This window comes from Pristis pectinata, chromosome 43 (genome assembly GCF_009764475.1).
Source record: "Pristis pectinata isolate sPriPec2 chromosome 43, sPriPec2.1.pri, whole genome shotgun sequence".
NCBI classification, from domain to species: domain Eukaryota; kingdom Metazoa; phylum Chordata; class Chondrichthyes; order Rhinopristiformes; family Pristidae; genus Pristis; species Pristis pectinata.
In genome coordinates this window covers 3,531,249-3,554,507 of record NC_067446.1, presented here as the reverse complement: position 1 = coordinate 3,554,507, position 23,259 = coordinate 3,531,249, and the positions used below count along the sequence as shown (strand labels likewise).

Below are 23,259 nucleotides of genomic sequence, written 5' to 3'. Positions count from 1 at the left end.
CAAACTGGCCCACTCCGGCCTGGCTCAGCCTGAACTGGCCCAATTTGTCCTGGCTTAGCTTGAACCACCCCACTTTGGCCTGCCTGAGCCTAAACCAGCCCACTTGGCCCTTGCCTGGCCTAAACTGGTCCACTTTGGCCCACGGGGGGGCTAAACCTGCCCACTTCAGCCTGGCTCATCCTAAACCGGCCCACTTCGGCCTACCTGGGTCTGAACCGGCCCATTTCATCCAACCTGGAACCAAACTGGCCCACGTGGGCCTGAATCTGCCAAATTTGACCTGGCTTGGCCTAAACCACCCTACTCTGGCCCACCTGGGCCCAAACAAGCCCACTTTAGCCTGGCTCATCCTAAACTAGCCCACATGGGCCCGGCTCAGCCTCAACCGGCCGACTCGGCTCGAAACCGTCTTACTTGGGCCTGGCCCGGCCGGGTTTGGCCCATCCCAGCCCTACAACAACCTGCAGAGCCCCTACAACGGCCTCAGTTGGTCTGGTTCCACCCAGACCGGCCTAGTCCCGCCGGGATACGGCCCGGGACCAGCCAGATTTGGCTGGCGGCGGCCCCTTTCCATTCGGACTAGTTCCCGGAGTTCCCCGGGATGGCCCGGATCGGCCCAGTCGTGCGTGTAGTCCCCCTGTGAACCCCCGTGGGTTCCCCTCCCCAACGCCCCCCCCAACCCCCCCCCGGGTGCCCAGCTCCCCCTCCCACGTCCCGACAGACGCGCGGGGTTGGTGGGTTAATCGGTTCCCCCCCCCACAGTGTGTGTGTGGTCGAGGGGGAGAATCTGGGGAGGTGGGGTAAGTTGCTGGGAATGTGGGACAGATGAAATGGGATCGGGGTAAACGGGTGCGCGAGGGTCCGGAAAAGCCTCAGTGGGCCTCGGAGGTGACCGGCGGGGTGCACCAGTTCGGTCGAGACTGGCCAAGGACACACAGGCTCTGACTTAGCCCAGTCCAGCTGACTCAGCCGCCTCGGGTAGACAGTGGCCTCGCGCACAAGATAACTGCCATCGACTTCAGACCAGAGGAGTTAAGTTAGGCCGACATCAGCCCAGTGCAGAATGGTTCCATCCAGGTCAATAAAACCGACCCTGGCTTGGCACAAGTCTCAGCCTGGTTCAAACGAGACGGGTCGATTAGTAAAGATTGAACCTCAAGTGATCTGGGACGGATTAACTGAACGTGGAACGGTTTAATCCCACTTTGGACCAGAGATGTTTAATGAGTCCTTTGTTAGAGGGATTTGTACACTGACCGGTGTCCCTCAGTCCCTCGGGGGAGGATCTGTACACTGACCGGTGTCCCTCAGTCCCCCTCTCTCAGGGGGAGATCTGTACACTGACCGGTGTCTCTCAGTCCCTCTCTCTCAGGGGGAGATCTGTACACTGACCGGTGTCCCTCAGTCCCTCGGGGGAGGATCTGTACACTGACCGGTGTCCCTCAGTCCCCCTCTCTCAGGGGGAGATCTGTACACTGACCGGTGTCCCTCAGTCCCCCTCTCTCAGGGGGAGATCTGTACACTGAGGGGCAGACATCACTCCCCCACTCCTTGGTGTATTTGGCCCCTGCATTGGGGCGATTCGACCCCCCACTCTCTCTCCCGAGGGTCATCCCTGCACGTCTTCTGGTTCAGTCCGGGGATAAGGCTAAGATTCGTGACAGATTGCCGATCAACATTGGGTCGGAGAAAAGGCCGTTGCTGCCTCGCTGGGCTCTGCACCCTCCCACTCCCCTCACTCGCTCCCCACCCCTCCCTCTGCCCCTTGTGCTCCCTCCTCAACACTTTCCTGCTCCTCCCCACCCCTCCCCGTCTCTTGTGACCCCCCTCCCTCCCCTACACCCCTCCCCGTCTCTGTGACCCCCCCTCCCTCCCCTACACCCCTCCCCGTCTCCGTGACCCCCTCCCTCCCCTCCACCCTTCCCCGTCTCCGTGACCCCCTCCCCGTCACCCCCTCCTTCCCCGATACCCGTCCCCGTCTCTGTGATCCCCCTCTCTCCCCTCCACCCCTCCATGACCCCCTCCCTCCCCTCCAACCCTCCCCGTCTCCGACCCCCTCCCTCCCCTCCACCCCCCCGTCTCCATGACCCCCTCCCTCCCCTCCACCCCTCCCCGTCTCCGTCACCCCCTCCCTCCCCTCCACCCCTCCCCGTCTCCGTCACCCCCTCCCTCCCCTCCACCCCTCCCCGTCTCCGTCACCCCCTCCCTCCCCTCCACCCCTCCCCGTCTCCGTCACCCCCTCCCTCCCCTCCACCCCTCCCCGTCTCCGTCACCCCCTCCCTCCCCTCCACCCCTCCCCATCTCCGTGACCCCCCTCCCTCCTCTACACCCCTCCCCCTCTCTGTGACCCCCTCCCTCCTCTACACCCCTCCCCGTGACCCCCTCCCTCCCCTACGCTCCTCCCCGTCTCTGTGACCCCCTCCCTCCCCTACACCCTCCCCGTCTCTGTGACCACTGCCCCCCCCCACCCCTCCCTCTGTCCCCAGACACCGCTACTCTCCAACCCCACCCCGTGAAGGCGGGCAGCGGGCTTGATTGAGTGGGACATGTCTCAGGGAACATGGGGCGGGCCGGCGGGGGGGGGGGGGGATATTTGGGGACCGAGGCAGATCGAGGGGGCGGGGGAGAGGACGGGGGGGGGGGCCGTGGGTGGGGGAGGGAGTCCAGGGTAGCGGGGCAGGCCGAAAGCGAGGGAGGTTTCACCTCACCGTAAGACCCTGGAGTTTAGCGAGACCCCCCCTCTGTCAGTCGTAGACCTCCGGCGGGGGGGGGGGGGGGGTGGTTAAAGGATCGCCTCGGATCTGTGGCCCTCTGTTTAATGGTGATCCTTTGGAATTCACAGCAAATCCAAATCTCTGACAAATACCTTCAACATTCCAGAAACATTGGCTCCTCGTTCAAGCCCTAGTCAGGACGAGGTGAAGGCTGAATCCATCCGTAACCTGAGGAAATCTTTCGCCAGTCTCTTCTCTGACTGAGGGGCTCGCCCTCCCCTCCCCTCCCCTCCCCTCCCCTCCCCTCCCCTCCCCTCCCCTCCCCACCTGCTCTCGCTCTCTCTGCCTGCCTCCAGCTCTCTGCCACACTCCTGCCTTCCCTCGCTCCAGCCCCTCTCTCTCTCTTTTCCCTCGTTCCCTCTCTCCCTCTCCCCCCCCACCCCCTCCCCTCCCTCACCCCTCTCCCCTCCCCTCCCTCCCCACCCCCTCCCCTCCCTCTCCCCCACCCTCACCCCCTCCCCTCCCTCCCCCACCCCCTCCCCTCCCTCTCCCCCACCCTCACCCCCTCCCCTCCCTCCCCCACCCCCTCCCCTCCCTCTCCCCCACCCTCACCCCCTCCCCTCCCTCCCCCACCGTCACCCCCTCCCCTTCTCCCCTCCCTCACCCCTCCCCCCCCCACCCTCACCCCTCCCCCTCCCCTCCCCCACCGTCACCCCCTCCCCTCCCCTCCCCTCTCTCTGCACCCCTCTCCCCCTCCCCTCCCTCCCCACCCCCTCCCCTCCCTCTCCCCCACCCTCACCCCCTCCCCTCCCTCCCCCACCATCACCCCCTCCCCTCCCTCTCCCCCACCCTCACCCCCCCTCCCTCTCCCCCACCCTCACCCCTCCCTCCCCCCCCACCCTCACCCCTCCCCCTCCCCCTCTCCCCTCCTCCTCTCCTTGTTTCTCTGTCTGTCTCTCTCTATCACTACCCATCCTTGCCCTGAACCCCTCCACCCGCTCCCTCCCTCGCCTTCTCTCTCCCTCGCGCTCCCTCTCCCCTCTCACCACCCCCCCCCCCACCCCCCCCCCCACCCCACCGCCCCAGCCAACGTACACGTCACTAAAGCAACAACAAAGCCAGCCATTTCTGAGAAAGTTTTGTTGCAGGATGTGTCTTTGGACAATAGCAGTGGGAGAGAGAGAGCACAGTGCATGTACCGTTATTTATCGCCTCAGTCCTGCAGAGATATCTATATATATAAATATCTATATTTGAAAGTAAATCCCCTCGTGAGCTCCCGGCAAACCCTGAAGGACCGATCGGGCCATTCCCGCATCCCACCCCGAGCTATTCTCCGAAATGCCGAAGGCTGGGAAGATCCGATAGTTCGGCAGTCCCCGGGATTGAACCCCCAGAGTCGGGGAAGGGGCTGCGGCGGTGGGACGGTCCCCTTCCATTGGCCGCAGGCCTCGGGGGTTGCCCGCTCTGGCTGGCGGCTGGCACAGGGCTGCCGGTGCTCCCGTCGGTCGACCAGCCGAGTCCGAGGCAGACTCCGAGGGAAACGTTCCCGTCGCTCCCGGCAGTTCCCTTCCCTCCTGTCCGGAGGACACCTGGGAATTATTGTCCGACCTCAATGGGCACAAGAGCCTTGGTTGCCTCGAGACCGGTACCTATGGCGATAGAGGTATGGTTGCCAGGGACCGGTGCCCTAGCAACAACAGGCATGGTTGCCTAGAGACCAATGCCCATGGTGAGAGAAGCCATGGTTGCCTGGAAACCAGTGCCCTAGCACCAAGAGGCCATGGTTGCCTGGAGACCAGTGCCCATGGAAATAGAGGCCATGGCTGCCTGGAGACCAGTGCCCTAGCAACAAAAGGCACGGTTGCCTAGAGACCAATACCCATGGTAATAGAGGCCATGGCTGCCTGGAGACCAGTGCCCATGGTGAGAGAAGCCATGGTTGCCTGGAGACCGGTGCCCTAGCAACAAGAGGCCATGGCTGCCTGGAGACCAGTGCCCATGGTGAGAGAAGCCATGGCTGCCTGGAGACCAGTGCCCTAGCAACAAGAGGCCATGGCTGCCTGGAGACCAGTGCCCTAGCAACAAGAGGCCATGGCTGCCTGGAGACCAGTGCCCATGGTGAGAGAAGCCATGGCTGCCTGGAGACCAGTGCCCTAGCAACAAGAGGCCATGGCTGCCTGGAGACCGGTGCCCTAGCAACAAGAGGCCATGGCTGCCTGGAGACCAGTGCCCTAGCAACAAGAGGCCATGGCTGCCTGGAGACCGGTGCCCTAGCAACAAGAGGCCATGGCTGCCTGGAGACCAGTGCCCTAGCAACAAGAGGCCATGGCTGCCTGGAGACCGGTGCCCTAGCAACAAGAGGCCATGGCTGCCTGGAGACCAGTGCCCTAGCAACAAGAGGCCATGGCTGCCTGGAGACCGGTGCCCTAGCAACAAGAGGCCACGGTTGCCTGGAGACCAGTGCCCATGGTGACAACAGGAGTGCCTCCAAGGCACCGGTTGCTCGGTCACCCACAAGGGGAGGCCCCGACGATGGAAGCAGGGCTACCTCCCAAACTTGCCCGCCCAGAGAACCCCCCGCCCCCGAGGTCCCCTCCTCGAGCGTCCCGCGGGTTTGCCGGATCCTGTGTGGGGAGGGGGATTGTGGCAACCCCCCACCCACCACCCCCCAACCACCCCCATCGGTTCCGCGTGTCGTGATTGGTCCGCGCGTTTGGCACGGAGCTCGCAGGAGCTGGGAACCCGGGAAGAGGGGGCGGGGGGAGTCCGGAATGGCGCCCAACTCCCCCGCCAACGGCTCCACCCCCACCCCCCTGCAAACCCCCACCGTACCCCCCTTATTGGGTGGGGCAAGGAGGAGAAATAGAGGCGGCGAGGAACTCCCTCCGTCCACGTCCGCTCCACCTCCCACACCCATCCCAAACCTCCCAGTCCGGTTGACTCCGGGCAGGATCAATAGATTTGGGGGTCCCATCCCTCCATTGGGGACAGGGCGCCGGTTCCCAGCTGCTGAGAAGCCCCCGTATCGCGGTGATGTAACCGTACCTACACCGTCTTATATCGTGGCGTCTTTGAACCCTGTTGGAGTGGTAACTTTGCACTAACTCGTCCCCTCTTGAACCCTGCACTGTTGTCTGGAACTGGAGCGCCCGTCGGTCAGGGACTGGCCTCCCTGCCGCAACCTCTGCCCCGCGCCCCCCTCTGTGGCCCGCCGACTCCTGCTCCACACCCCGACGTCTCCTCGAGTCCCCTCCGTCCTGTGCATCTCCCGTCACCGCCCTCCCGAAGCCCAAGAGGTCCCGACCAATATCTACCCCCCAACACCCGATGGCCCTCCTTCCCAACATTGTGCCAGCCCACCGTCCAACATGGACCAGCGGGGCCGGTCTCGGGGATAGGATCCTGGTCCATCCCAACAGAGGCCAGGCTAGGGAAATGGAACCCAACCCGGTCTGGCCCAGTCCAACCCGGTCTGACCCAGTCCAGTCCAACCCAACACACTGGCCCAGTCCAACCCAACCCAACTCAGTCTGACCCAGTCCAAACCAACCCAACTCAGTCTGACCCAGTCCAAACCAACCCAACTCAGTCTGACCCAGTCCAAACCAACCCAACTCAGTCTGACCCAGTCCAACCCAACCCAACTCAGTCCAACCCAACACAGTCTGGCCTGGTCCAACCCAACCCAACTCAACTCAGTCTGACCCAGTCCAACCCAACACGGTCTGGCCTGGTCCAACCCAACACGGTCTGGCCCGGTCCAACCCAACCCAACACAGTCTGACCCAGTCCAACCCAACCCAACTCAGTCTGACCCAGTCCAACCCAACCCAACTCAGTCTGACCCGGTCCAACCCAACCCAACACAGTCTGGCCTGGTCCAACCCAACCCAACCCAACTCAACTCAGTCTGACCCAGTCCAACCCAACACAGTCTGGCCTGGTCAAACCCAACCCAACTCAGTCTGACCCAGTCCAAACCAACCCAACCCAACCCAGTCCAACAGAATCCAACCCAACCCCAATGAACCCAGTCCAAGGTAACATATCCCAACAGATTCCAGTACAAGGTGACAGAACACATCTCAACAGAATTGAGTCCAATATTCCCCAACCCAGCAGAACCCAGTCCAATATAACCCATCCGGCAGAACCCAGTCCAGTATTCCCCAACCCAGCAGAACCCAGTCCAATATAACCCAACCCAGCAGAACCCAGTCCAATATAACCCAACCTAGCAGAACCTGGTCCAATGTAACCCAACCCAGCAGAACCTGGTCCAATGTAACCCAACCAAGCAGAACCCAGTCCAATATAACCCAACCTAGCAGAACCCGGTCCAATGTAACCCAACCCAGCAGAACCTGGTCCAATATAACCCAACCAAGCAGAACCCAGTCCAATATAACCCAACCCAGCAGAACCCAGTCCAATGTAACCCAACCCAGCAGAACCCAGTCCAATGTAACCCATCCCAGCAGAACCCAGTCCAATACAACCCAAACCAGCAGAACACAGTCCAAAGGAATAAAACCCAGCCCCACCCAGCTGAGTCCAATCCAAGATGATGGACCCACCCCCCACCCCACTCATCCCAACAGAACGCACTCACCCCAACAAAACTCCGACCCATCCCACAACCCGGCTTGACGGAACCCTCACTCCTCTTCCCAAACCACCCCCCCCCCACCCGGTGATTAACCTCGTCAGTCGACCTCAACCCTCACCCCCCCCCCCGCCACCCCCACACACCGCCGCACCCCGTGAATCCTCACCCTCCCCCTCTTGCCGGCACCCCCCTGGGCTCTGTAGCCAGGTCCAAGCCACCCTGAAGGGTGTGGGGTTGGTGGTGAGGGAGGGAGGGAAGGGGAAGATGTTTAGGTGGATGGGGGAGGGGGTTAACCCGTCCCATACCTCCCCCCCCCCCAACAAGCGGCCCACCTGTCGGTGTCCAGGAAGACCCAGGCACTCCAGTTCCAGCTCCTTGACTGTAAATATTAGTAGCGGCGCTTGTCAACCTGTGAGCTCGGCTCTGTGTCTGTCCGTGTACTGTGGCTGTTCCCTGCACCATGCGTGGATATTGTACTGCCCCTCCCCGAACCGTCCCAAACCCCCAACAGATGCGGGCGTCCCGACACCCACTGAGAAGAAAGCCCCCGACGACCCTCAGTGTGGGCAAATAAGGCACACAGAGATGCAACGGATTTAATCCGACGAGGGGTGCTTCCTTCCCCGCGCCCCCTTCTCAACCATTTCCCCTCCCTCCCACCACAAATCGACCTGGCCCACTCGAAGGCAGTCGAGGGGACAGATGGGCCTCACCTCGGGCAGCCCGGATTCTCGCCGGCGGGAGACCCGAGAGTCCGTTCGCGGTCCGTTCTCCCGATTGGGACTGCGGCAGCTTCTACCGACAACGGCGGGGAAATCTGGGACTGCGGCAGCTTCTACCGACAACGGCGGGGAAATTTCCCGCAGCGTCGGAAGAGGAAATAAAAAGGGTCCGGGTGTGTCCGAACGATGCACCGAAATGGGGTGGGGAGTGGGTTGGGTGGGACGTGGTTGGGTGGGGTTGACAATAAGTTCCCACAATAGCGTCACCCCAGCACTCTGCCGCCCCCCCCCACCCCATCCCCTTTGCCAACTGCAGACAAGAGTCCGCAGTTACGATGGGAGGCAGCTCCCTCTGTGTTTGGATCATCCTGTGTGCCGTTAGTGGTGTGGGACGGCCGTGACGATTCTCAGAGAGAAGTGTTGGGGGAGGGAAGGGGAGGGGGAGATCTGTGTACAAACCAAAATAATTATTCCAATCGTGAACCTCCTGTCGAACTTCTTGCAACCCCTGTTCAAACAGTACTGTAAACGTGTGTGTTGTTACCTAAAGCCGATTTAATGTTTGTGTACAGAACAAAGTCAGTAATAGTTATCTTATATGGAGCTCTATTAAAGTTGGTAAAAGTCTGCGCAACATGTAACCGTTCAAACTGGCCTGATTTTTTTCGTTGCTCAGCGCCCGAGGCAGGATCTCAACCCGAGACGGTGACAGTTCTTTTTGCTCCCTACGGACGCTGTCCGACCCGCTGAGTTCCTCCGGCAGATTGTCTGACGCTCCAGATTCCAGTGTCTGCAGTCTCCCGTGTCTCGACTGACTGTTCTCTGGCTGTTTGTCATAACCTCCACCCCCCCCCCCCCCCCCCCCCGCCAAACCCCTGGATCAGATCCCAGCCTGTAACCCACTCCCGGGGACCTGTTATTCTATATATAAACCCCCCCCCCCCGAACCCCTGGATCAGATCCCAGCCTGTAACCCACTCCCGGGGACCTGTTATTCTATATATAAACCCCCCGAACCCCTGGATCAGACCCCAGCCTGTAACCCACTCCCGGGGATCTGTTATTCTATATATAAAGCCCCCGAACCCCTGGATCAGATCCCAGCCTGTAGCCCACTCCCGGGGATCTGTTATTCTATATATAAACCCCCCGAACCCCTGGATCAGACCCCAGCCTGTAACCCACTCCTGGGGATCTGTTATTCTATATATAAACCCCCTGAACCCCTGGATCAGACCCCAGCCTGTAACCCACTCCCAGGGGTCTGTTATTCTATATATAAGCCCCCCCCCCGAACCCCTGGATCAGACCCCAGCCTGTAACCCACTCCCAGGGGTCTGTTATTCTATATATAAGCCCCCCCCCGCCTAACCGAATTAAACTGAATCCCTTCTGCCCGCACACAGTCCACATTCCCTGCACATCCATCTACGTGCCTCAGAGCCTCTTAAACCCCTCTAGCGTTTCTGCCTCCACCCCCACCCCTGGCAGCGCATTCCAGGCACCCACCGCTCTCTGTGTAAGAAAACCTGCCCTGCACACCTCCTTTAAGCTTCCCCCCTCTTGCCTTAAATGCACACCCTCTGGTATTAGACCCACCCCGGGGGAAAATGATTCTGTCTAGTCTAAGTCTCATAATTGTATAAACCTCTATCAGGTCTCCCCTCAGCCTCCGCCGCTCTGGAAAAACAACCCAAGTCTGTCCCACTTCTCCTTGTAGCTCACGCTCTCTAATCCAGGCAGCGTCCTGGTGAACCTCTCCCGCACCCTCTCCAAAGCCCCCGCACCCTTCCTGTAACGGGGGGGCGACCAGAACTGAGTGCAATACTCCAAGTGCGGCCTCACCAGAGTTTTATAAAGCTGCAACGTGACTTCCCGACTCTTGGACTCAGTGCCTCGACCAATAAAGGCGAGCGCGCCACACGCCTTCTTCACCGCCCTGTCGACCTGTGCGGCCACTTTCAGGGAGCTGTGGACTTGCACCCCGAGATCCCTCTGTATGTCAAGCAATCCTGAGTTGCCCCCCGAGTGTTTGGGCGAGGGGTCGATTCCGGTGGGAGGTGCCGGGGTTGTTCTACGGGACCCAGTGGGGGCCCCGAATGGGCGCTTCCTGTGAAATCACCACATGGGCGCGGCAGCGCCGCTTCTGGCAGCAGAGTGCAACTGCACCGTGACGTTTACATAGGAAGTTCCCGTTGCAAATGTGGACGGAGGTGCCTGAACGCATTGGGGACACGATCCCAAGGCGGGAGGAGGTGCGGACGTTCGGAGCTGAGTTCGGGGACGGGGGGGAGTGAGGCGGGGTTAAACGCACCGAGACTCACTCACAAGGTGATGTTGGAGGTGGGGGCAGGAAGCAGCACTTCGAAGACAGCAACCTGGGGTTGAAGATACCATTCCCCACCATGGTGACGGCAGTAGAAGGGAGCTGAACTACAGAGGGTCATGCGCAATCTCAGGAACACTGCGTTCGGTGCGATACTGACCCCATCTTCTGCTGCCTTGGACTCTTCTCTCCCTCACCAACCTCCTGCCTTCCCTTGGAGCCCCTCGTCGAGGGCCCCCCCCAACTCTCCTCCCTCTGCACGCTCTCTCCAACCTTGGTATGGCTGAGAGCCGGTTGCTTTGCAGTCATCCAGTCCTGCCGCCCTGCACTGCCACTTTCAGGGGACCGCGTACCTGGACCCCTGGGTCCCTGTTCTGCAACGCTCCCCCGGGGGGCCCCGCCGTTCCCTGTGAAAGCTCTACATTGATGTGATTTCTCGAAGGTCGAAGTCCGAAAGGATTTACTTAGAACACAAGAGCACCACAGGAACAGGCCCCCTGACCCATGTTGTTCTGTCAAATTAATTAAACTAGTAGCTAAATGCCTAACTACACCACGTCCACATCCCTCCATTCCCTGCACATCCACAGGCCTGTCTACAAGCCTCTTAAACCCCTCTATCGTATCTGCCTCCACTCCCACCCCTGGCAGCACATTCCAGGCACCCACCGCTCTCTGTGTTAAAAAAAACTTGCCCTGCACATCTCCTTTGAACTTACCCGCTCTCACCTTAAATGCCTGCCCTCTGGTATTAGACATTTCGACCCTGAGGGGGTAAAAGATACCCACTCTCAGAGTCTTTGCCTCATAATTTTATAAACCTCTATCGGGTCTCCCCTCAGCCTCCGACGCTCCGGAGAAAACAACCCAAGTCTGTCCACCCTCTCCTTGTAGCTCATGCAGCATCCTGTTGAACCTCTCCCGCACCCTTCCTGTAACGGGGGCGACCAGAACTGAACGTGATACTCCAGATGCGGCCTGACCAGAGTTTTATAAAGCTGCAACGTGACTTCCCGACTCTTGGACTCAGTGCCTCGACCAATAAAGGCGAGCGCGCCGTACGCCTTCTTTACCGACCTGTCGACCTGTGCGGCCGCTTTCAGGGAGCTGTGGACTTGGACCCCAAGATCCCTCTGTACAGCCCTGAGTGCACAAGCCCATTTTCAACGATTCCCCCACCCTTGGCGTGAGAAAATATCTCATTTCTGTCTTGAAGGACCAACCCCTTTATTCTGAGACTTGGAGACCCAGAACTCTCCAGCGACTGGAAAGAGAAACAGTTTAATGTTTCAAGCCGGACTGAGACGTGAACTGTTTCTCCCTCCACGGACGCTGCCTGACCTGCTGAGTGTTTCCAGCATTTTCTGTTTCTATTTAGAACCAGAGAACACTACAGCACAGAAAACAGGCCATTCGGCCCTTCTAGTCTGTGCCAAAACTTTATTCCGTTTGTCCCATTGACCTGCACCCAGTCCATAACCCTCCAGACCTCTCCCGTCCATGTATCTGTCCAATGTATTCTTAAAACTTCAGCCCGCATTTACCACGTCAGATGGCAGCTCGTTCCACACTCCCACCACTCTCTGAGTGAAGAAGTTCCCCCTAAACCTTTCCCCTTTTACCCTAAAGCCATGTCCTCTTATCTCTCCTAATCTAGGTGGAAAAAGCCTACTCACAGTTACTCTGTCCATACCCCTCATAATTTTGTAAACCTCTATCAAATCCCCCCCATCATTCTTCTACGCTCCAAGGAATACAATTTGGGGTTTCCGGTCTGGAACCGAGGTCTGGGAGATCTTTATTGCAACTCCCTCCGTCCAACCTTTCTCAGGACGGGAGACCAGATCTGTCCAGGATACTCCCAGCGCGGTCTCGGCAGGGCTTTGTACAATTGGAAAAAGGCTCCCTAACCTCTGTACGAACCCTGACAGGGCACAATTTTCCCTCCAAATGGCTTGCTGCCCTTGTACGTTGGCCTTCAGTGAGTTATACAGCATGGCAACAGGCCCTTTGGCCCAACTGGTCCGTGCTGACCGAGATTCCCATCTAAGCTGGTCCCATTTGCCCGCGTTTGGCCTGTATCCCTCTAAACCTTTCCCATCCACGGACCTGTCCAAGTGTCGTTCATGTACCTGCCTCACCCACTCCCTCTGGCAGCTCGTTCCATGTACAGACCACCCTCTGGGTGAAAAAGTTGCCCCTCAGGTTCCTATTAAATCTCTTCCCCCTCTCACCTTAAACCTGTGCCCTCTAGTTCTTGATTCCCCAACTCTGGGGGGAAAGACTGTGCGCATTCACCCTATCGATGCCCCTCGTGGTTTTATACATCTCTATAAAATCACCCCTACGCTCCAAGGAATATAGTCCCAACCTGCTCAACCTCTCTCCATAACTCAGTCCCGTCAACACCCTCATAAATCTCCCTCTGCGCCCTTTCCAGCGTAAAGGTATCTTTCCTACAGCAGAGCAACCAAAACTGAACACAATACTCCAAGTGCGGCCTCACCGACGTCCTGTACAACTGCAACATCACTTCCCGACTCCTGTACTCAGTGCCCTGACCGATGAAGGCCAGCGTGCCGAACGCCTTCTTCACCGCCCTGTCTACCTGCGACGCCACTTTTAGGGAACCGTGTACCTGTGCCCCTGGGTCCCTCTGTTCCGCAACACTCCCTGGGGCCCCTGCTGCTCTATGATGTTGAGAGAGAGAAGATTTTTAATCTTCAATATTGGACTCTGCTCCGGTCAATGAAACCTGGGAAGAGATTGGATCGAGGTATTCGAGCCCAGTTAGAAAGAGAAAGAGAGGATTTTTATTTTAAACGTGCCGGATAAAAGGACCACGACACAAGTCGAGAAGATCTCTCACCGCTGGTTCAGTCCTGGCGCCGGGAATCCTCAGTCGATGGACCACAGGAGCGACCTCTTTCTTGGCGGGTCGAAGACCCTTTGCAATTCGGACAGAAGGCAAAAGGGTTCACTGCTCTCATGGGGTCGATGGGGAATTAATGGCGGGCAGGGTGGGAAAGGGAGGACAGGACGTGGGTGGGGTGGAGTGGGTTGAAGCGCAGGTTCGGCGGAGATCCACTGGCGGACTGCGGTTGCCTCTCTCCCTTCTCCGGGGGGGACCCTCACGTCTGCTGGGAGGCGGCGGCTTCCAGCTGGGCTTCCTTATACTGGGCCACCCAGGTCTTGGGGTCCTGCTCGCCATGCATCTGAAAGCAGAAGCAGGGAGAGGGAGGTCGTGGGGGCAGTTGTAGGACCTTCAGCCCATCCAGGCCTGGGCTAGCCCCCCTCGGCAAGAGCTCTCCGAACTGCCCCCTCCCACCTACTCCCCTCGTGAGAGCTCCCACGTTGGTTCTCTACTCCCGCCTGCCCCCCTCCCCCTCCGCCGCCCCCGTTCCTTCCTCCCTCACCCCCCCCCGCTCTATTTTGCTCGCAACCCTCACTGGCCCCCCTCATCAGCCCCCCCTTCACCACCCCTGCCCTTGTTTCCCAGCTCCCTCACCTCCAGCTCCATCTCCCCCTCCCCTCCCTCCTCACGCCCCTCCACATCTACCCTCTCCCTCATCCTCCCTATCTCCTCCTTCCCTCATCCTCTGCTCCCTCGGCGACCCCTCCCTCCTCCTCTCCCTCCCACATTCTCCCCTCCCTCACTCCCCCTCTGCCCCTCCCACTCTCCCCCTCCACTCCCTCCCCCCTCCCACTCTCCACCTCCGCTCCCTCCCTCCCTCCCCCTCCACTCCCTCCCTCCCCCTCACCTTGGCCACAAAATCCAGCACCTTCATTTTCGAGGTTTCCCGGGCTGCTCGAGGCCCCCATCGGAACTCGAACTCCACGGGGTCCGTGTGGGGAACCCGGCTGTAGTCCAGGTACCTGGGGAGGGGCGAGAGAGCGGAAAGGGTGAGACAGGAACCTCCCAGATCTCTCCGCACCGTCCCGTCACACACTCCCGGGGTCAGACACAGGGTGAGGCTCCCCCCGCACCGTCCCGTCACACACTCCCGGGGTCAGACACAGGGTGAGGCTCTCTCCGCACCGTCCCGTCATACACTCCCGGGGTCAGACACAGGGTGAAGCTCCCTCCGCACCGTCCCGTCACACACTCCCGGGGTCAGACACAGGGTGAAGCTCCCTCCGCACCGTCCCTTCACACACTCCTGGGGTCAGGCACAGGGTGAAGCTCCCTCCGCACCATTCCGTCACACACAGGGTGAAGCTCCCTCCACACCGTCCCGTCACACACAGGGTGAAGCTCCCTCCGCACCGTCCCATCACACACAGGGTGAAGCTCCCTCCACACCGTCCCATCACACACTCCCGGGGTCAGACACAGGGTGAAGCTCCCTCCGCACCGTCCCGTCACACACTCCCGGGGTCAGACACAGGGTGAGGCTCCCTCCGCACCGTCCCGTCACACACTCACGGGGTCAGACACAGGGTGAGGCTCCCTCCACACCGTCCCGTCACACACTCCCGGGGTCAGACACAGGGTGAGGCTCCCTCCACACCGTCCCGTCACACTCCCGGGGTCAGACACAGGGTGAAGCTCCCTCCGCACCGTCCCGTCACACACTCCCGGGGTCAGACACAGGGTGAAGCTCCCTCCGCACCATCCCGTCACACACAGGGTGAAGCTCCCTCCACACCGTCCCGTCACACACAGGGTGAAGCTCCCTCCGCACCGTCCCGTCACACACAGGGTGAAGCTCCCTCCACACCGTCCTGTCACACACTCCCGGGGTCAGACACAGGGTGAAGCTCCCTCCATACCGTCCCGTCACACACTCCCGGGGTCAGACACAGAGTGAGGCTCCCTCCGCACCGTCCCATCACACACTCCCGGGGTCAGACACAGGGTGAAGCTCCCTCCGCACCGTCCCGTCACACACTCCCGGGGTCAGACACAGGGTGAGGCTCCCTCCGCACCGTCCTGTCACACACTCCCGGGGTCAGACACAGGGGGAAGCTCCCTCCGCACCGTCCCGTCACACACTCCCGGGGTCAGACACAGGGTGAAGCTCCCTCCGCACTGTCCCGTCACACACTCCCAACGCAGAGCGAGGCTGCTAAAACTCACTTCTGTTTGACAAATTCCTCAGTAATCAGCTTCTTCACATCCCCAAATTCCTCATGTCTCTCACTGAGGGGGAAAGAGAGAAAGTCTGAATGTCGAGCTTGTTGTCATGTGAACTGTTGCACTCAACGCCCCGGCCGATGAAGGCAGGCGCGCCGTACGCCTTCTTCACCGCCCTATCTAATTGCGGGTCTACTTTCAGAGAGCTGTGGACTTGGACCCCAAGATCGCTCTATTTTCTAGCTTTACGTCAAGTTTGCAGCCATCTGGTTACTAATGTTTTTATGTATGAATTCAAAGGACATGAGCTACAAAGACTGAGTCAGCATTCCCTTCCCTGTCCTGAATTGCCCCCCGAGAAGGTTGGGGAGCTCCCCTCTCGAACTGTGGCAGCCCCAGAGGTGTGGGTAAACCCGGAATGCAGTTATAGAACATAGAACAGCACAGGAACAGGCCCTTCGGCCCACAATGTTGTGCCGAACTAATTGAGCTAACGACACCTAATCCCTTCTGCCTGCACACGGTCCGTCTCCCCCCGTTCCCTGCACAACCACCTGAGAGCCTCTTAAACCCCTCCATCGTATCTGCCTCCACCCCCACCCCGGCAGCGCATTCCAGCCACCCACCGCTCTCTGTGTAAAAAAACTTGCCCCTCACATCTCCTTTGAACTTTCCCCCCTCTCACCTTAAATGCATGCCCTCTGGTATTAGACCTCTTGACCCCTGGGGTGGGGGGGGAAATGATAAAGATACCGGCTGTCTATCTGTGCCTCTCATAATTTTATAAACCTCTCCCCTCTGCCTCCACCGCTCCAGAGAAAGCAACCCGACCTCTCCTTGTCGCTCATGCCCTCTAATCCAGGCAGCATCCTGGTGAACCTCTCCCGCACCCTCTCCGAAGCCCCCACATCCTTCCTGTAACGGGGGCGACCAGAACTGAGAGCGATACGCCCGATGTGGCCTAATCAGAGTTTTATAAAGCTGCAACGTAACTTCCAGACTCTTGAACACAAGGTCTCGAACTAATAAAGGCGTACATTATCTTTCAGTTATTTTTAATTAGTTATTTTTTAACTGCAGGGGGTAGAGTGTGGTTACCTGCTCCCAGGCTAGGGATGGGTGGACAGAAACCATTGAATCCCTGTTGGTACTCAACACCCATTAACTCTGATCCCATCTCGTTCCCCCCCACATTCCCATAAACTCCCCCGAGATTTACCCCTCACCCACACACACCAGGGGCAGATTAACCCACTGACCCCGCATGCCCGTTGGGACATGGGGGGGAACCAGAGCACCCGGAGGAAACCCACGGGGGTCAAAGGGAGAGCGTGCGGACTCCACACACACACACACACACGTACAGACACGCACACACAGACATACACACACACAGACAGACACAGACACACACACACAGATACTCACACAGATAGACACAAACAGATAAACACAGACACACGCTCAAACACAGATACACACATACAGACACACACACAAACACAGATAAACATAAAAGCACACACACACACACACACACACACAGACACTCACACACACACGCACACAGCGGCAGAGGTCAGGATTGAACCCGGGTCTCCCTGGAGCTGGGAGGCAGTTGCTTTCCTGGGTCACCTCATTCTATAAAGGGGAAGGTCTGGCCTGACTGCAGACCCCTTGTTGCAGTCTGCACATCAGATGTTGGTGGGGATGGGGTGAGAGTTTTCTAAGTTGAGTGACCTGTCCCGGGCCCAGCACATCGACGCAATCACAAGGAAGGCACAGCCAGCGTCTTAACTTCCTCAGGAAGTTTGGCTCATCACCCAACACGCTGACAAACTTCTACAGAAGTGTCCTGACCGGTTGCGTCGCGGTCTGGGACGGCAATTCGAACGCGCAGGAAGCCGCAGAGAGTAATGGACTCAGCCCCAATACATCAGGGGCACATCCCTCCCCACCGTCGGGAGTCTCTACCGGAGGCACTGCCTCAAGGAGGCAATGTCCGTCGTCAAAGATCCACCCACCATCCGGGCCGTGCCGTCTTTTCACAGCTCCCGTCGGGCAGGAGGTACAGAAGCCTGGAGTCCCCACACCACCAGGTTCAGGAACAGCGACTTCCCTTCAACCATTCGGTTCTTGAACCGACCGGCACAACCCTAATCACTGCCTCAGTACAGCAACACTGGGACCGCTCTGGCCTGCAATGGGACTTCACTTCACTACCTCGGCAAGGGGGCAGGCACGGTTAGCACGACGCTATTACAGCGCCAGTGACCCGGGTTCAATTCCCGCCGCTGTCTGTAAGGAGTTTGTACGTTCTCCCCGTGTCTGCATGGGTTTCCTCCGGGTGCTCCGGTTTCCTCCCACATTCCAAAGACGTACGGGTTAGGAAGTTGTGGGGGTGCTACGTTGGCAACGGAAGTGTGGCGACACTTGCGGGCTGCCCCCAGAAGACTCTACGCAAAAAAGATGCATTTCACTGTGTGTTTCGATGTACATGTGATAAGAAATCTTACTGATGTACTAATGTAGTGAAATGACCTGTACGGACGGCATTTAAAGGAAGGGTTTTCACTGTATCTCGGTACATGTGACAATAAACCAATTTACCAATTTCTAATTGTGTTCTTTCTTGTAAAAATTGTGCATAATCTATGGTTTTCTTGTGAGTGTTGTGTCTCTGATGCTCTGCGCCTGTGATGCTCTGCAAGTTTTTCACTGCACCCGTGCACATACGGACTTGTGCGTCCGATGGTAAACTCGACTCTTTGAGTTTGGACACTGGGACCGCCGGAGTAAAGACCCGTAAGGAAGTATCGGCAACACGTTACCTGGGATCCACCCGTAACTTTTTCAGCGTATGCCACAGGAGAGCTGGAGGTGGTGAGGGAGGAGAGTGTGGGTGAACGAGGGGAGAGAGGAGGTGGGGGGAAGTAGAGGGGAAAATGGGATGGCAGAGGAGAGACATACTAGCATTAAACACTGCTCCACGAAGATATGCCCGTTAATATATAAATTATATTTGCAGGGTGACCGGCATTTAATTGCCCATCCCCAGTTACCCACAGAAGGTGTTGAGGAACTCCCTCCCTCACCGCCCCTCCCAGACCGCTCTCCTCCCTGGCCACCCCTCCCAGAGCACTGCCCTCCCTCGCCGCCCCTCCCAGAGCACTCCCCTCCCTCGCCGCCCGTCCCAGAGCACTCCCCTCCCTCGCCGCCCGTCCCAGAGCACTCCCCTCCCTCGCCGCCCGTCCCAGAGCACTCCGCTCCCTCGCCGCCCCTCCCGCCACGCGGCGCTTCCCTCAGCACCGCACCCGAGTGCCTCCTCCACCACCCCTCTCCCCGATCCGTCACTGAGAGTCAACGGCCCCCAATAAGCGGGGTCAGGAGTAGTTGGTGGAACGGGGTGGGGGGGGGGGGGCGGGGCGGAACCGGTGGGCTTGTGATGGAGTCAGCGGACAATCCCCCTCCCCAACCCCTGCCACCCACCCCAGCCCTCGCCGGCTCCTTACAGTCCTTCACCGAGTTGCCCTTCATGAAGATGACGGAGAGGATGACCAACAGCAGCCCCATCTTCGGCGTGGCGTCTCCCCTGAAACAGAGAGAGGAGGTCCGATTGGTGCGTTGGGGTGGACTGTGGCAGCCAATCACAGAAGGGGAACGGCTGGGGATGGAATAGGGTGTGGGGCGGGGAGGGAGTCCACACTTCCCACTGCCTTGGTGAAGCAGTCAGCATAATCAAAGACCCCACCCACCCGGGTCATTCTCTCTTCTCTCCTCTCCCATCGGGTAGAAGATACAGGAGCCTGAGGGCACGTACCACCAGGCTCAAGGACAGCTTCTACCCCACTGTGGTAAGACTATTGAATGGTTCCCTTATTCGATGAGATAGACTCTGACCTCACGATCTACCTTGTTGTGACCTTGCACCTTATTGCACTGCACTTTCTCTGTAGCTGTGACACTTTGTACTGTTACTGTTTTTACCTGTACTACCTTAATGGACTCTGTACTAACTCAATGTAACTGCACTGTGTAATGAATTGACCTGCACGATCAGTTTGCAAGACAAGTTTTTCACTGGACCTCAGTACAAGTGACAATAATAAACCAACACCAATACCTCACACTTGCCCCCTCCCCATACTTCCATCAACCCCCCCAACCAAGATTCTACCCCTCACCCACCAGTTCTGGTCGCCCCCGTTACAGGAAGGGTGCGGGGGCTTTGGAGAGGGTGCAGGAGAGGTTCACCAGGACGCTGCCTGGATTAGAGAGCATGAGCTACAAGGAGACATTGGACAAACTGGGGTTGTTTTCTCTGGAGCGGCCGAGGCTGAGAGGACCAGGGAGAGGCAGGAAAGGGCCGGGGAGAGCCACGGAGAGGCGAGGAGTGGGTGGGGAGGGGGTGGGAGGGCCTCACCAGTTCATGCAGTCACCCTGCACTCGCTCCAGCTTGTTTATGAGGATGTAGGCGTGGGTCTTAGTGTCGATCTCCACTAACTCCATCCCAAATACCTGTGGCGGGGTGGGGGGAGAGAGAAAGGGGGGAGAGGGAGGGGAAGGGAGGGGGAGGAAGGGGGAGGGAGGGAGGGGGAGGGGGAGGGAGGGAAAGAGGGGTTCGGGAAGTGGATGGGGGATGGGAGAGGGAGGACGGGAGGGGTGGGGGAGGAAGGGGGAGGGAGGGAGGGGGAGGGGGAGGGAGGGAAAGAGGGGTTCGGGAAGTGGATGGGGGATGGGAGAGGGAGGACGGGAGGGGTGGGGGAGGTTGGGGAGGGAGATGGAGAGAGATTCAGAGAGTGTATGTAAACCCACCCGGCAGCACACCAATGCCAGTAGTCCCACAGTGAGAGCACGGACAGCCGTCGGTGACACCAGTGACCAGTGTCAGCAGTTAACCATCCCCTGTACAGGATTCACTGAACACCATCCCACGGAGATCCTGTCAGTCAGAGAGGGGGGGGGAGAGAGGGGGTGAGGGGGGGTGTGGGGGGGGAGGGAGAGGGAGGGAGGGGGAGAGACAGAGACAGAGAGAGCCCAGAGACAGCAGTACTGCAATCCCAGGCGGACGTTCCCCTGGCCCTCGCAGTGTCAGTGCCTCACCCCCACTCCCTCAGCCCCTCACCATGTCCCTCCTCACCTTCGTCCTGCAGCTCGTCCAGCCTCCCCCCCACCCTCACCTCCCTCTCCCTCCCTCACACCCTCTCTCACCGTCGCACACTCTCTGCTTCCCTCTGGCTGTCCTGCCCTCCCCTCCTCACTCCCCACGTCCAGCCCTGCCACACCTCCCCTAACCTGCCGATGGACCGGGGAGCGGGGAGCTCTGCGGGAAGTGCAGACACTGACCTGGCTAAAAACGCGCCCAGCTCTCTTCATGATCTCACAGTAGCGGGACCTGTACTCCTTCAGCACGTTCTTGATGATGTCTGCAAAAGGCCCGAAACACTCGGAGTTGTCACAACACAGCTCTCAGCGCCAGCCGCCGACACAACACGAGGGTTTACCGGGGATTTGCTCACCCTCAGGGGAATAAAAGCAGTGAGTGGTGTGGTAGTCCGACCCCGGGAGTGTGTGACGGGACGGTGCGGGGGGTAGTCCGACCCCGGGAGTGTGTGACGGGACGGTGCGGGGGGGGGGTCTGACCCCGGGAGTGTGTGACGGGACGGTGCGGGGGGTAGTCCGACCCCAGGAGTGTGTGACGGGACGGTGCGGTGGGGGGGGGTCTGACCCCGGGAGTGTGTGACGGGACGGTGCGGGGGTAGTCCGACCCCGGGAGTGTGTGACGGGACGGTGCGGGGGGTAGTCCGACCCCGGGAGTGTGTGACGGGACGGTGCAGGGGGGTCCGATGCCGGGAGTGTGTGACGGGACGGTGAGGAGAGTCTGACCCCGGGGGGGGGGGGGTCCGACGCCGGGAGTGTGTGACGGGACGGTGAGGAGAGTCTGACCCCGGGAGTGTGTGACGGGATGGTGAGGAGAGTCTGACCCCGGGAGTGTGTGACGGGACGGTGCGGAGGGTCTGGCCCCGGGAGTGTGTGACGGGACGGTGCAGAGGGTCTGACCCTGGGAGTGTGTGACGGGACGGTGCTCGTACCCACCTTTCCGTTTGACTGGCACCTTCCTCTGTTCCATGATCAGTATGTATTGAACCACCTCGCACACCTGCAGGCACCAAAACCCGAAACTGTTAATGGCTCCCATCAGCTCCCCAGCAATCCCACCTGCTCCTGGGTTGGGGGTCTCCAAGCCGGTTCCCGGGGGTGGGGTGGTGCGGTGCGGTAGGCTGGCATCAGGAGACCAGTTGTACAGACACTTAACCTCCCGTGAACTGCCCCGGCTGGTGACACAGAACGCAAGAGAGACCCTTCGGCCCACAATGTTGTACTGAACTATAACTAATCCAACGATGCCTAATTAATACACAGTCGTCCTCCACCACCTGCACCCCCCAGGGTCAGGGACGTCTCAGACTAGGGGGCACAGGTTTAAGGGGAGAGGGGAGAGATTTGAAGGGGGGTGCATCACACAGAGGGTGTGTGGAATGAGCTGCCAGAGGAAGTTGGTGGAGAGGGTTACAGTTACAAGGCTCGGACAGGTCTGTGGATGGGGAAGGGTTTAGAGGGGTGGGGGGCCACACATGGGCGGATGGGGATGACTCTGCGGCTCCATAACCGACAGCTGACGCCACGACTTGCCGAGCGAGCTGTGCACCCTGCCCCGCTCACGTGGCCCTCTCGAGGGAGCAGAGCTGCGTGATTGACCCAGCCGACGCCCCATCAGAGTCGGGGTGGGGGTGGGGAGGAAGGGGGGGCTTCCCTGGGTCACCCACGCACCTCCTCCGACCTCTCCCCCACCCCCCCCACCCCCACGTTGGCGGGATGCAGGCTGCGGGGACCACTTCGCCGAGCACCTGCACTTCCATCCGCAGTGTCCGGCTGAAGATCCCCTCCCCACTCCCAACACTGACCCCCCCCCCCCCCCAGCATTGCCCCCTACCTGGTCGGAAGACACACCACTGCCAATCAAGGTTTGGCCCCGCCCTGCCCCACCCTGCCCCACCCTGCCCCACCCATCAGTGCAACCTGACCATCGGCCTTTTGTAAATGACCTGAGCTGCAACCCCCCCCCCTGCCAGCCCTCCAGCAGTATAAAGGGCGCCACGTGTGGTCGGCTCTCTCTCTCTTTGTCTGCTTCAGGGGACCACCCTGCTTCACTCCAGGCTGAGCACCGCGGAACGGCGCCGGAGCGATCGTTGGTGAGGTGTGCACTGTTAAAGGGTTGGGAGCGTCTTAGTTAGTGTCCCTGGTAGCCAAGAGCCGTGCCTGTACTGAGTCAAGGGGTGGCGGGTATCGTATTGTTTTTCCTTGATTGCCTGTACCCAGTTCGTTGTGTGTGCATCTTACTCTTGTTGTGATTTTCCCCCACTCGCTATAACCCATGCACGTGTATGTGCGCCCGTGTGCGTGTATGTGCGCCCGTGCACGTGTATGTGCGTGTTATTCCCGCTACCCTTTTCCCCCGTGTTTGTCTTTGTAATTAAAATCCTCTCCTGCCAAACTGTGCTCAGAGTCCTTTACTTCTGAGATCCTCCGAATCTGTCTTCTCACTCATACGCCGCAACCCCCACCCCCCCGCCCCTTCCTCCTTGTACTCAGCCTCCTCCTGATCTACCCTGGGGTGAGGGAGAGAGGGTTCGCAAATTACAGAAGTAACACCTCGTATCCCGCCGGGGTAAATCGGTTTGTTGTTGTCACTTGCACTAAGGTCCAGTGAAAAATTTGTCTTGCATACGGAACGTACAGGTCAATTT

At 59.4% G+C, this 23,259-nt stretch overlaps 3 protein-coding genes across 3 annotated transcripts in view; 2 read left to right on the top strand and 1 right to left on the bottom strand.

Annotated features, from left to right (window-relative positions):
• The window catches only part of LOC127566565 (synapsin-1-like), a 48,405-nt gene extending 45,154 nt beyond the window's left edge, over positions 1 to 3,251 (top strand). Inside the window, exon 12 of the mRNA XM_052008981.1 lies at positions 2,843 to 3,251. Within this exon, the coding sequence (XP_051864941.1) occupies positions 2,843 to 2,978 (136 nt within the window). The 3' untranslated portion in view covers positions 2,979 to 3,251. The remainder of the gene's footprint in view (positions 1 to 2,842) is intronic.
• Positions 3,252 to 4,437: 1,186 nt separating this feature from the next.
• LOC127566564 (calcium/calmodulin-dependent protein kinase type II subunit beta-like) lies at positions 4,438 to 8,698 on the top strand. The gene is made up of 3 exons (XM_052008980.1): positions 4,438 to 4,446; positions 4,532 to 4,718; positions 4,758 to 8,698. Exons 1-3 carry the CDS (start codon positions 4,438 to 4,440, stop codon positions 5,819 to 5,821), a joined length of 1,260 nt encoding a protein of 419 aa, XP_051864940.1. The 3' UTR covers positions 5,822 to 8,698.
• A 4,466-nt stretch (positions 8,699 to 13,164) lies between these two features.
• ndnl2 (necdin-like 2) lies at positions 13,165 to 21,612 on the bottom strand. Its single transcript, XM_052009132.1, has 8 exons — positions 21,548 to 21,612; positions 20,798 to 20,877; positions 19,875 to 19,969; positions 18,964 to 19,043; positions 18,283 to 18,325; positions 15,455 to 15,517; positions 14,136 to 14,250; positions 13,165 to 13,589 (listed from the first exon to the last, which is right to left on the bottom strand). The coding sequence occupies exons 1-8, from the start codon at positions 21,579 to 21,581 to the stop codon at positions 13,506 to 13,508; spliced, it is 594 nt and encodes a 197-aa protein (XP_051865092.1). The 5' UTR covers positions 21,582 to 21,612; the 3' UTR covers positions 13,165 to 13,505.
• Between the last annotated feature and the right edge of the window lie 1,647 nt (positions 21,613 to 23,259).